At 41.2% G+C, this 12,324-nt stretch overlaps 1 protein-coding gene across 1 annotated transcript; it reads right to left on the bottom strand.

The window, feature by feature from the left end:
* Window positions 1-5,251: 5,251 nt before the first annotated feature.
* LOC135712230 (late secretory pathway protein AVL9 homolog) lies at window positions 5,252-8,522 on the bottom strand. Its single transcript, XM_065235191.1, has 6 exons — window positions 8,078-8,522; window positions 7,511-7,983; window positions 7,280-7,441; window positions 6,468-7,216; window positions 6,224-6,407; window positions 5,252-6,161 (listed from the first exon to the last, which is right to left on the bottom strand). Exons 1-6 carry the CDS (start codon window positions 8,141-8,143, stop codon window positions 5,696-5,698), a joined length of 2,100 nt encoding a protein of 699 aa, XP_065091263.1. The 5' UTR covers window positions 8,144-8,522; the 3' UTR covers window positions 5,252-5,695.
* Between the last annotated feature and the right edge of the window lie 3,802 nt (window positions 8,523-12,324).

Below are 12,324 nucleotides of genomic sequence, written 5' to 3'. Positions count from 1 at the left end.
TGTTCTGCTTCTCGTCGCGATTAGGGGCCTTTTGTACCTTGAACGTTCAAAGCCCAGCCTTAGTTTTGGCCTTCTGGACAAAACTTCGGCTTAGGTGCAGCTTCTTAGCCACATCCCTAACGGAGGCGTTCGGATTTCGGTTGAAGGCCTCAACTACGCGGTTGTGATTTTTGGTGTTGTACGGAATACTTTTTCCTTCACTTCTGGGCTTCCGATCGGTGGTTAACCGTTCCTCGAACCGCTTAATCACTCGCGACACCGTGGAATTCGCAATTCCCAACGTTTTAGCGATGGAACGATGCGAGAGACCCTTGTTCTCGTGATGAATGCGCAAGATTTTATCACGCACGAGCTGTTCTTTCGACTCCATTTCCGCGAGTTTTGATCACAGGACTTTAAAACTTGCAGGATGTAAATAATGCACTATGAACTAAATCCATCCAAATTTTCATTAAATTCTACCCAACGGTTAAAAAGTTAGAGCAATTTCACAGTGTGGCAATTTCATCGTGGACACCCTTTAAATCACGTTTGCCAGAACTAGATCATGATTTTCCGAACAGAGTTCACGATTCTATGACTTTTGTTGCCTTTGCAGGCGTTACGTTTATTTTGTGGAACAATGTTCACGATTTCATGATTTTGATTCATGGTGTACTTTCGTAAACGAAAAATTTACTGGTTCCAAAAATCGGGACTTTCGGATCGGATTTTTTCCCGTGTAGAACTTCGCCCAATAGAAAAATTCTGTGCGATTATGAAAGGCAAGCTCCGGAAAACAGGGAAGGTCTTTAAAAACGACAAGGATTTGAAGAAAGAGTGGATGAAAGTGTGTTAGAAAGATGGCACAAGTGATGCACAGGGTTTGATGGGTTAAGTCCAAGTTACGGGCATTTGGCCTAGAAAAGGAGGTTGAATAAACCAACTTTGCAAAACCATAGCTAATGTGTGTTTATTTATTCCCTGGGAGTTTCTAAAATATCCGACTTGAAATGATTTTTTGTTTATAATTTTTTTTTTCAAGTACAAGTCTTTAGAGGCGAGAAATGAAAGAAGATTTTTCGAAGATTGATTTGCTAGTGTGAGATTTTTTGAGCATCTAGAATTGAGATTTAGTCGCATGTTCCACACTTTTACGAAGTAATCCAACAAAAAACCTAACCTCTCCGAATTTATATTAAATTTCAAGTACTCCTACGATTTCACTTGAACATCTCCAAAGCCACTAAACCCAAGTTACATTGTTAGTTTTATCACGGTTTTAAAGCATGCTACAAGTCTAACTTTAACAAGCTTCCCCAAATGTCTATAAAGTTTGATGAAGTTCTGATAATATCTGAACTCCTATTAAATTAATTGCCCATTGGTCTCCAGCACTTCTACGCAGGTCTTGAAGTTCTAAAAAGTATTCTATATGAACTTTTATTGATTTCTAAAAAGGTCCCTGAACATCTGTATAAACTTAGTTTAACAAATCTGAAAGAGTATACATCTATCGCCATCCGTGATATTTAATAGTAGTAGTGAAGACATTTTGTCGATCCTCCCATACTACCGATAGGTTATGTCTTGTCAGCTAGTCAGCAGCCCCCCTCCTAGCCCAAAATCCTGGTTCCGCCTAAGGTTGTGTGCGGTTGCAAAAAATGCGAAAAGTTTTTTTAGATTACCCCGACTGATCAAACCGGTGCCATTTCGGAGGCGGAATTTGATGAGATCTATCCGATTATAAATCCATGACTTTTTTCTAAATGCTACTAAATACGTGCTGGATTTCGAAACTTCACGTTTCGAAATCTGATAGTGTGTTTGCAATACCATTATCCATATGATAACGTTGTAAGATGTATGTGTCTTCCATTCATTAATTCATTCACTCCAGGTTCATAGTTTATGTTCTATTGAAAAAACCTCAAAAACCTGCCGGAAAAGGGGAAAATTTACGAAAATTCAGTTTAGGAGCATAGGGTGTCCCAGAAAGTATAAGCACACTTTCAACTCGCCGCCATTTCTAACCCGATAAAGTTTATCAGCTGTTCATCGATATATGTTTTTGTTTACTTATTGCTCAGCAAGTTTGTGTGCGCAAAGTGCATTTTTATAAAATCATCGAAATGCGAGGCATTTCCCCGGAAAAGCGCAAACAGATCGTGCACAACTGGTGCACTATTTCCAACCTATCAGTAAGAAAGTTGACGAAAATGGAAGAAGTATGTATCGGAGCAGTCCACACTGCCATCCGGAAGTTCGGTGAAGAAGTTATCTTCGAGGACACATCGAAATCTGGCCGTAAATTTTCGTCAATAAGAAAAGTGCCTCTGTTCGAGATTTGGTCAAAAAACTGAGAACATCGAAGAGTAACGTCCAACCTAGCGTCCAACGTGCCAAGGCAAGAAACAGACTGAACACGTTCAAAAATTAGAAGAAGCTGAAACGGAGTCAGAAACAAGCCGCATCCATCAAACCGAGGGCTCGGAAGCTATTTGATAGTTTGCTGTGTGGAAAATAGGCATGGATGATGAAACATACGTCAAATTTGACTACAAGACGCTTCCGGGAGACCACACAGGATAGTCAGGAACGAGGTCAGGAAGTTGGTCGATGCCGAAAAGTTAATTTTTACCGAAAAATTTGGTAAGAAGGCAATGGTTTTGCAAGCGATATGTGAGACAAAGGAGACGATCAACACAAAAAATTACATTCGGGGGTGTTTGAACCGGCGTCTGCGGCCCATGATGGCCCAGTACTATTTTTGGTCCGATTTGGTGTCAATGCACTACTCGAAAGACACGGTAGCTTGGTACAAAGCAAAGAAAGTGCAATACGTGCCAAAAGAGATGAATCCTCCGAATTGTCCGAAGGCCCGGTCAATCGAAACTTTTTGGGCCCTTTCCAAGGGATATCTACGGAAACACTTTAAGGCAGCGAATTCAGTCGAAGAATTTGAAAAAGACTGGACAAAAGTGTGCTGAAGCTCATGGGAAGCGTCAGATCACAAACGAAGTGACAGACGGAGCGGCTCGAAAACTTTGGTGACTAACCTGCTATTGCAATTTTTCAGTGTACCACATGGCAACACCACTACTACTGGATTGTACCACATGGCAACCCTACTACTGGACTGTACTAGCATTTTCACCAAATGTATTAGAATGTTTTGGTTCTATCTCTTTCACTCTACTCAAAACTGAAATGCATAAAAAATGACAAAATGAAACGCACTCTTTGCACACTGTCAAAGAATCATTGTACACAAAATCAACTTTGTTCAAATCAAAACAAAAAAACTAACCCATCTGGTGGATGATGGCACAAGCTTCCAAGAAAATTCTATTACAGTGAACCCACATTATTTAAATGGATTTCTTCGCCAGTAAGTCGTCTGTCACTTCGTTTGTGGTCAGATCAAAAGTTCGCTCCTTGGCACACGATTAAATGAACTGCGGATTATTTTCATTCAATTGAAAGATAATGCTTTATACCCCGTTCACATTACAGCCTATATCACGTAATATAGACTGTCTTGAAATGAGCACTCATACATAGGATTTCCAGTGAAAACTAGATGTATGAGTGCTCATAGCAAGACAGCGTATATCACGTGATATACGCTGTAATGTGAACGGGGTATTAGAGAATTTGAGTTCATTAACATAACGTTGTTTTATTCCAATAATAAACTGTGCTTATACTTTCTGGGACACCCTATAGTACCATTAAACTGAGTGTATCCAATCATTACTTTTCTCATATACGGGAATTTTTGAAAAACATAGAAAAACATCGCACCGCTGAGTTCCTGCACTTTTTGCGATTTATGAGTAAACTAAACTCAAATTTGGGTCGTTGTTCTTCGCCGTGTGCTATTGTAACTTATTTCTGACGGACCAGTAATCAATCAGTAGTGAACGTTTTAGTTGGGAATTGACTTAATAGTTGGCGCCAGAGTACCAATAAATGTGATCTTATTGTGATAACTCAGGATCAAGACTGGGTAGAAGTTTTTGGTCATCAGCAAAGTTGATTAAATGCTCGAGACCCGTTCAATAGTGAACAGTTTAGTTGGAAATTGACTCACTGGGTGGCGCCAGAATAGAAATAAGGTTCTTCATGTGAAAACTAAGGATCGAGGCTAGATATAAGTTGTCTGTCTTCAGTAAAGTTGTTCAAATAGACGAGGCCCATTGAGTAGTGAACTGTTTAGTCGGAAATGACCTCCTTAGGTGGCCTCAAAATAGAAATTCGGTAGAATCATTCTTGTACAGTTATTAATTATCTTTGAAATAGTTCCTTAACCCTTGCAGTTTACAGTTTTTTAATCAAATGTACCCTAATTTCAATTCTGAAAAATTACTGTTAAAAGAGAACGTTAAGAGATAGATATGATGAATTTCTCATCGTGGACCACTATGGAATGGCGAAGACTTCGCAGGTTTAAGTTCGCCTTAATATATTAACTATGGGGGTTATTCCGAGAGTCGAAGTGACTTTTGTCACTAGTGAAGTAAGAAAAGTCTCATCGTGGTGTCGTGACTCTCTGTGCAAATCAAATGGAGAGTCACGTGACCACGACGTGACTTTTCTCACTTCACTATAGTGACAAAAGTCACTTCAACTCTCGGAGTAACCCCCTATATGTTCCAATTTTCTTAGAATTCCGTGTTTGATGCTAGTCACCTATTCCAATCACCAAATTTCCGTCCCCGTCGAAAACTGTCGAACTATTTTGCGCTTTGGCACCGTCGTAAAAGAGAAGGAAATCCACAACCAGGCACTGAATTAGCAGCAATCTGTTCCTCTTAGATCGCATGGTTTCACTATTTGTAGAAAAACAACCTTTTTGTTCCGAAATCACAAAGCGTACTACCGTGGCAGAAACTAATGCCTGGCATATTTAAATTACTGTTTTCCTTATGCAACGGGTCATAAAACTACATGCACAGGTTGAGCATTGGGTAATGCATTTTTGAAGGAATGATGAAAATCGATGGATAAAGCAATTTTCCCGTTTACTCTAACGTAGCAAAGTGCATATCGAAGAACATACCAAATTATAATCGCGTAATCAGTGTCTATCATTAAGTAGCTTCTACCCTCGGTTGGGTTGAATGTTTTGAATATTTAATTCGGTGTGGTCGCACGCTTTCCAGGAACGCCCGCGAGTTCGAATTTACGCGGGCCTAAGCACCATGAGAAGGTTTTCGGAAAGCTAAATCAAATCGAACCATTAATCGTACGGTTTATATGTATTTCTATAACATTGTTTATTGTTAGACATTATACAGTAAACAGCTATTCTGTAGCGATTACCTAATCAGATTTTGAATATAATATCTTATCACACGATTGTTTACTATTTTATTTTTCATTATGAGAACTTAGCAAATGTTGTAAACGGATTGTTATGGGGTTCACTTAACGAAGCCTAAATGGTTCACAATATATTCTTTATCTTTCTTTGTTTTAATGAAGCGAGATGAATGCGCTTGCATGCTTTGTATTTGTGAGTGAGTCAGCGCAACTATTGGCTATTTGTATGTGTATTGTGTAAGTACTTGTAACGGAACGGAAAACTATGCAACTTACAACATGCTCCTTGAACTGGCCTCTCGTGCTTGTGTCGCTTTCCCTGTGTTCTATATATGGAATGATTTCAAGGACACTCATTTACAAACAACTAACGGTGGGATGCCACATTCTAGATGTCGATAATTTTCGACTTCCGATCCAACAGTTCAGCCTCTTTACCAATTTCAATAATGTTGTTGGTTTTTTCCGCCGTCACTTTGGCCGTTACGATCTGACTGCTGGGTGATAGTGGCGGTGGTGGGGAAGTTTTATTTCCGTTACTTTGACTCCGGTCGCTGTCGCTATAACTGCTGTCCTGTTCCGGATCGTCGTCGCAATCACTCGACTCGGGACACTGACCACCAATGTCGTCCTCGTCGTTGTTGTTGTTGCTGTTATTTTGAGCATTGCCGGATTGTGTGCTGTGGGATTGATTTTGATCGCCCGCTGCAGCCGCCATCGGAACCGGTGCCGTAATCGACGTCCACCAGGTGGAAAATGCCCCTTTAGCAGTACTGATGGCACCACCCACCGCTCGACTAGTAGTGTTGACTGCCTGATTCAGCTTGCGACCACTTTCGCTGTTTTGCATGGTTCTGGAAAACAAGAATAGTTGAGAAATTCGGTCAAAATGGAATCATGAGAATCCGGGACTTACTGTGCGATGCGCAGCTTCATATCGGCAACTGAAAGAGTTCCCGCAAACGGATGTCCCACGACCAAGGCTTCGAAAGCATGATTCGCTTCGCCACCGCTCCGTTCCAGCCAGTCTTGATAGCATTGAGTTCCCTTGAGGGCACTCATGAAATGTGCGTTGAAGTGCTCCAACTCTTTGCTTCCTTCTGCAATTGATAGAATTTTTAAGCTCCCGAAAACATATCAAAACCGACCTGCCCACCAACCTGGACAAAGCGAAGACTTGAGCAACGCCACCATATAACCATAGAATTGCTCCCGTATCCACACCTCGCTCCCTTCAGCATCCTCTTTCGGATTTTGCACGTTACGTATGATAAAATCGGCAAACCTCAGATCCTCCGTGCTCAACTGGGCCTGCCGTTTGAGATCCAGATCGTACACGTCAATCACTGCGTTTTCCACATCGATCATCACGTCCGCCAGTTGGCGCTTCTGCTGAAAGAGGACATTCGACGCCCCAATGATGTAGCCCTTCACCGATGGGTCCGTTAGTAGATCCATATATGGCAGCGATAGGTACGGTAGGCAAAGGTTTCCCTCATGGAAAATCTTCATCGGGGCCGCCCATTCCTCCGGCTTGATGGCGCACAGGCTGGAGAAGTTGGATGCAATCGTATCGACGCTGGTTTCACGAACCAGAGCAGGCCGTGCGCTAGTTGTACCATTTCGACCACCTATGGCCTCATCTTCCAGTGAGGTGGGTTGAGCATCATCCGAACAGGGTGTTATTTCACGAGTGGTGCTTGCACTCCCGGAATCGGTATCCTGCGAGTGTTGTTGCGGTTGTACGGTTACTTGAGCGGTTGACGAAGCTGACCCAGACGATTCGCCCTGCGTATCGTGATCAACTGTTGAGCACTCCTTGGTGGGTGAACTCTGTTCGGAGGGGAATTTTTTCGCCTCTTCCTGAGGCGTACCGAAATTAGGCATTGGTGACATGGGACGAGATGTTCTGTAATAGAGTAAAAATCCATGACATTTCATTCAATCGTTGAAAACAGACAAAGAGCCATACTTAACGCAAGCCACTTCCTGGAAACCTTTGGACAGTAGCTCAGGATGCAGTGAGACAACTCCCAAGATCAAAGCACACGTCGGTTGAACTGGAGATCCAAAACAGATAACACGTTTCTGCAGCATCAAAAGCTTATAAAGCATGAGTAATTTATGTCGCCATCTGAAATCATTCGAAAATTTGCTTATTAGGTATAGCAGTTCAGCCCGTAGCAGTGCCGCACAAACTTACTTCAATACCAGCTCCCTCAGAGGTAATCCAACGAAATGTAACCTAGCCGGAGCCAGCTCCAGCGGTTCCATCGAGTAAAGGCAAGCATTCTGCTGGTCGTACGCCTTGACCAATATATCGGTACAGGAGAAATCACCCTGCTCGAAAAAAGCGTGAGCAATCAGCGAAAGTTTTACCTCCACGTACCCATAGATCGGAATCGACAGCAGTGCACAGACCGCTTTCTGCACCGTACTCCGAGTCATGTCGGCCGTTCGAATTTTGAGCTTCTCAACTGGAATCTGCCGATAACAGCTGATCCCGTAGATAGACTCTTGCGGATCCGTAAGGCTGGGTAGATTGAAGCAAACAAAGTCCTTGCTAAAGTTATGAGATCCATCCGGAAGGGCCAGGGTCGGAAGATACTTCCAGCCCGATGGACATTCCTGTTTCCCCTCCGATCCGGCTATCAAGGGTGGATAGGAAAACTCCACCTAAAAAAAACGCACTCATTTTAGGCGTATTGTTTAACAAATGAATCATGCTACTTCTGCGACCCACGCAATACTCCCGACATTCGGCACTAACCTGACATCCTTTTTTGTGGTGGAATCCTACCACCAGAATGTGTAGGATGGGATTTTTGGTATCCATTGCTCCCACCTTTTTCCAAACCTCTTCACTATCCGCTTCAGTTCACTAATATTAACGCCGAACTGACAAACACTTTTTTCTTCCTACATCACAGCACGATTCTTTTTTCACGTTACAACAAACGCAAAATGCAATCGATTTTCTTTGCGATTTCGGTTTCCGATGTCCTTTCCAAGGATTTAAGTCGCCGCAGGAAATTCGCGATCACGCCAATAAATCAGCGTTCCACAGAAAGAAAACCGACACGATCAATACTGCCGTGAATAACTTTGCTTCCCACGATAAGGGCTGTTTTGAAGTGGGTGGACAGGATTTTTATGCTTTTAAAAATAAACTTTGAATAAAGAATGATGCAAATTTTTTGGCCCCCTCCAGCGAATGGCCTGATGTTGACAGACGGTTGGTGCTAGCCAACGCGGTGCGAACTTTGAAAACCGCTAGCATCATCTTCAACAGTGTGTAAACGCACGGTGGTTGACGAATACCCATTAATGGGTAAAAAAAAAACCTATTTCTGCTATAAAAGTGCCCCTTCTTATTTAATGGGTAACATTTAAATTTAATGTGCTCTATGTCCTAAAATGGGTTTTTGCCAATTTCCCTAAACTGGTTTTGCCGGAAAATGGGAACAAAAACAGTTTTTTTTATTGGAGGATGGAGGCGCTTGGTAATTCATCCTTGTTGATAAACTAAAACATTCCTAAAAATTAAAAACAAAATGCTGCTTTCCGACGAGTTTTTTTTTAAGAGTTCTAAACAAATTTATTTATTTATTTCGTCAACCAACGTAGACTAGTTCATATTAGAATACAGTTTTGTTTTCTTAAATTTATTTATTTATTTCGTCAACTTTGGACAAAAGGTTAAAAGTATATTTTTTTTCTTTATTAAAAATTAAGCAGTGTCTGCTTTCCTACTTTTTATGAGTTATAATGCCTTATGGAGTAAAAATATTGTTTTAGTTTATGCCGAGACATTGTAAAGTCAATGGTTTCGCAGTATTGATTGTAAAGGGCCACCCACATTAGATCCGTTCGCGTTGCGTTGACGTAAATTTGACAGTTAGACAATAGATTTAGCTGTCACTTTGCCGCAACGCGTCTGATCCGGATCTAATGTGCGTGGGCCTTAAGAGGCCATCATGCGGTTTAAAAGCCCATATTTTTCATAATTTGTGCGATGATGTTTTAAGGCAAATAAATGTCGATTTCGGAGTTCAGTCGCGCACGGAACCCATTTGGATACGGTTGTGTTTGTTCTCTGTTTTGTGCGTGCGTTCGCTTTCATAGTTTCGGTTGCATTTGCGGGCTTAGCGCTGGCACTCTGCCTCCCGGACGGTTATACGTGTGTGATTGGTGGTTTTCTCGCTCTTTGGGAAGTTTTAGAATCGAGAAAGAAAACGTGATTCATCATGTTTGCAAGCATCAGAAGATTTGGCGCTTTCTGCGATTTTTGATTTTTTTTTTCTCTCGTACCAGATATTTGTGGCATCGCGAGTGATAATGTTTTCAGTTTATGAACGCGCTGAAAGGTGCGTGAAAGTGCTTGGCACGATCGGTGTTGATGTTGGTTCACTTGCAACTATTTTTGCAAAAAAAAAAATAAAGTCTTTTTTGAAAGAAATTGATATCGAAAGTGTACCAAAAGTGCTTCTGAACGTGTTTCGCAGTTGGATGGTGAAATTCGCGGTTGTTTTCAGTGAAAATTCCGTATCACAAATTTTCTCACCGAGTTCCCTTTTTTTTTGCCGTCTGACGACATCGGGAATGCGCTCCCGGATATATTGATTTGGTGAGTACGTTCCAGTTGAGGATTGTTCTTGTACATTTCTCGATTGCATTTTCGAGGGGACGTGTCTGCTTTTGTGGGCAGTGCGTTTGATGGTCGGTTTGGTAGTATCCTCTTAAATATAATATCTCATGTCCAAATAACCTCGATTTTCGGTCTATTGATTCAATACTTCAGTATTATATTTTCAAAACATACAATTGTGCATTATGTCATTTCATGGCACATAAAACAAAAAGTGTGTGTATAGGACCCAATAATCTAGGTTATTTGTATTTTGTAAAACATCTTTATTTTTTATTATATTTTTCATTCTAGTGCCAACCGGAGTCTAGGAGGGAATGTGTACTGTCATTTTAGATAGTTACATTTCACTCCAACAGTTGCAATGAATTTGACGCGCTCTTCTTTAACAAACCATCCCGTGGAAAGCTTAACATGTATTGCGAATTTCGTTATTCAGTTGTCCCACAGCTGTCTACAGCAGCAGTCGAATTTTTATTTCGGTGTGAACCACGCGATAGCCTGTTTTTGAGATTCGCTATTATATAGTTGCTCTTTGTTCGTTGCTATCAGTTTGTGCCTTTTGTTGCTACGGTGCAAGATGTGTGAAGTAAAAAACACCATCAAGTTTAGCTTCAGCCATTATGATGCTAAACCAAACATCGGAGAGATTGTAAATTTCGCCAAAGCACTCGACGCGGATCCGGCTGAAATGGAAGCTGTTTATCGCATTGGTGAGGAAAGGGGAGTCTTCATAAAGTTCAAATCAGAGGAAGCGATGCTCCATGCTCTGACATACAATTCGGAGGATTTAATCTTCCATTATGCGAATGGAACGACGGCAAAGGTACGCATGTCGCATGCTGGTGAATTTATCCAGTATGTGCGTGTGTATGACTTGCCACCAGAGGTACCGGACAACGAGCTGGATAAAGTGCTGGGGAAATATGGAAAAATTAAACGCATCATCCGGGAGAAATTTCCATCTGATCTGTGCTTTGAGGTTTATACAGGGATACGCGGTATATATATGGATGTGAAGAAGGAAATCCCCACGTCATTGTATTTCTTCAACCGCAAAGGAAATATATTTTATGATGGCAACAAAGATAAATGTTTTCTGTGCAAGGCGGACGGACACCGGAAGCTTTCCTGTCCCAAGCGGAAGGCTCGGAAGGAACCGGAGAAGCAACTAAAGGAAAAAGGAAAGCAAAGTGAAAGAAAACAAAACAGCAGCAGTACGTATGCTGGTGTAGTGGTGGAAGGTGCGTCGTTTGTCATTAGCGACCAGGAAACGGACACGGGGTTGGAGATGTTGAAAGAAGATAACGAAATGGACGACACGACCCCGACGACCGACGAGAGTAGCGGAGAGCATGCAACGGGAAACGATGTTCAGATGCAGCAGCAGCGATCACGTTTCGGGTTCAACGAAAATGAGGAACAAATTCGTCAAAGAAAGAAGTTGCGTGCACGGGAGAAGATCGCTTTGTCGCCGCTTCGATCGCCACCCAGGAAAATCCTTTAATAATATGCATTTGTGTATCTTTTGTTTGTATTTTGAGTACCAAAATTGGTATTCCATGTTACTCGGCTCCGCTAAGTTATTCTTTTAACATTTGAGCCTGCCAAATAAACAAAATAAAAAAAAAAAATAAAAAATCGTTATTCATTTTGTTGGATCATATTGTTGGAAGGAGATTCTCTTATTCCCGCGGGTTTCGCGTAAGTGCCTCTGCTTACGGGCCCGTCCAACCCTTTTTGGCCCTTCATACAGCAGTATGTTGAATTCAGAATGATGACGGAATTTGATCTTGCTGTTGAGTGGAGCCGCATGCAGGGCAAGACCCAAGCTAGGATGGTGGCTACACACAAAAAAAAGTCATTACTACAATCAAAAAGATCGTTGCTAAAATTAAAAGTTTGCATTGGTTCTTTTTGGTAGAAAGCGGTTCACTTTTAAAATGAAAGTCAGCCAACTTTCACATTAAGAGTTGCCCGTTTACTACTTTTAAAAGTTTAAAATTTCAAAATAAATTGTACAACTGTCAAATGAAAAGCATTATAGTGTTGAAATTAATACTGGTTTAATTTTGTTTAACAACAAACTTTTTGGCATGAAAGTTTGATACAGTTGAAATGTCATGTCAAAGTTTTCAATTGAAATAACAAAATTTTCATCATAAAAATATTATTTTTTTTATTTTAAGTTCTAGTGCTGTGTAAAATTTACAGTTTCTAATATGTAATAGAAAGGTTAATAAATACATTTATTATGCACTGTTCAATAATTTCTAAATCCTCCGATCCAAGAATGCTTGATCAGACAGCTGCAGCAAACGACGCGATTTGCGATATTTCCTAGTCCAGAGGCCCGTTTATATGTAAAT

This window comes from Ochlerotatus camptorhynchus, unplaced genomic scaffold (genome assembly GCF_037179485.1).
Source record: "Ochlerotatus camptorhynchus isolate MF236.1 unplaced genomic scaffold, CSIRO-AGI_Acam_v1.1 ptg000467l, whole genome shotgun sequence".
NCBI lineage: Eukaryota > Metazoa > Arthropoda > Insecta > Diptera > Culicidae > Ochlerotatus > Ochlerotatus camptorhynchus.
This window is presented reverse-complemented; position numbering and strand designations above follow the sequence as displayed.

Excerpts from the sequence above, each read along its gene's own strand:
- LOC135712230 (XM_065235191.1), bottom strand. The coding sequence starts at position 8,143 with ATGGATACCAAAAATCCCATCCTACACATTCTGGTGGTAGGATTCCAC. Across the intron at positions 7,984-8,077 it reads ACCACAAAAAAGGATGTCAG|GTGGAGTTTTCCTATCCACC; the intron begins GTTAGTGCCGAA and ends CGTTTTTTTTAG. Across the intron at positions 7,442-7,510 it reads CTGAGGGAGCTGGTATTGAA|ATGGCGACATAAATTACTCA; the intron begins GTAAGTTTGTGC and ends GAATGATTTCAG.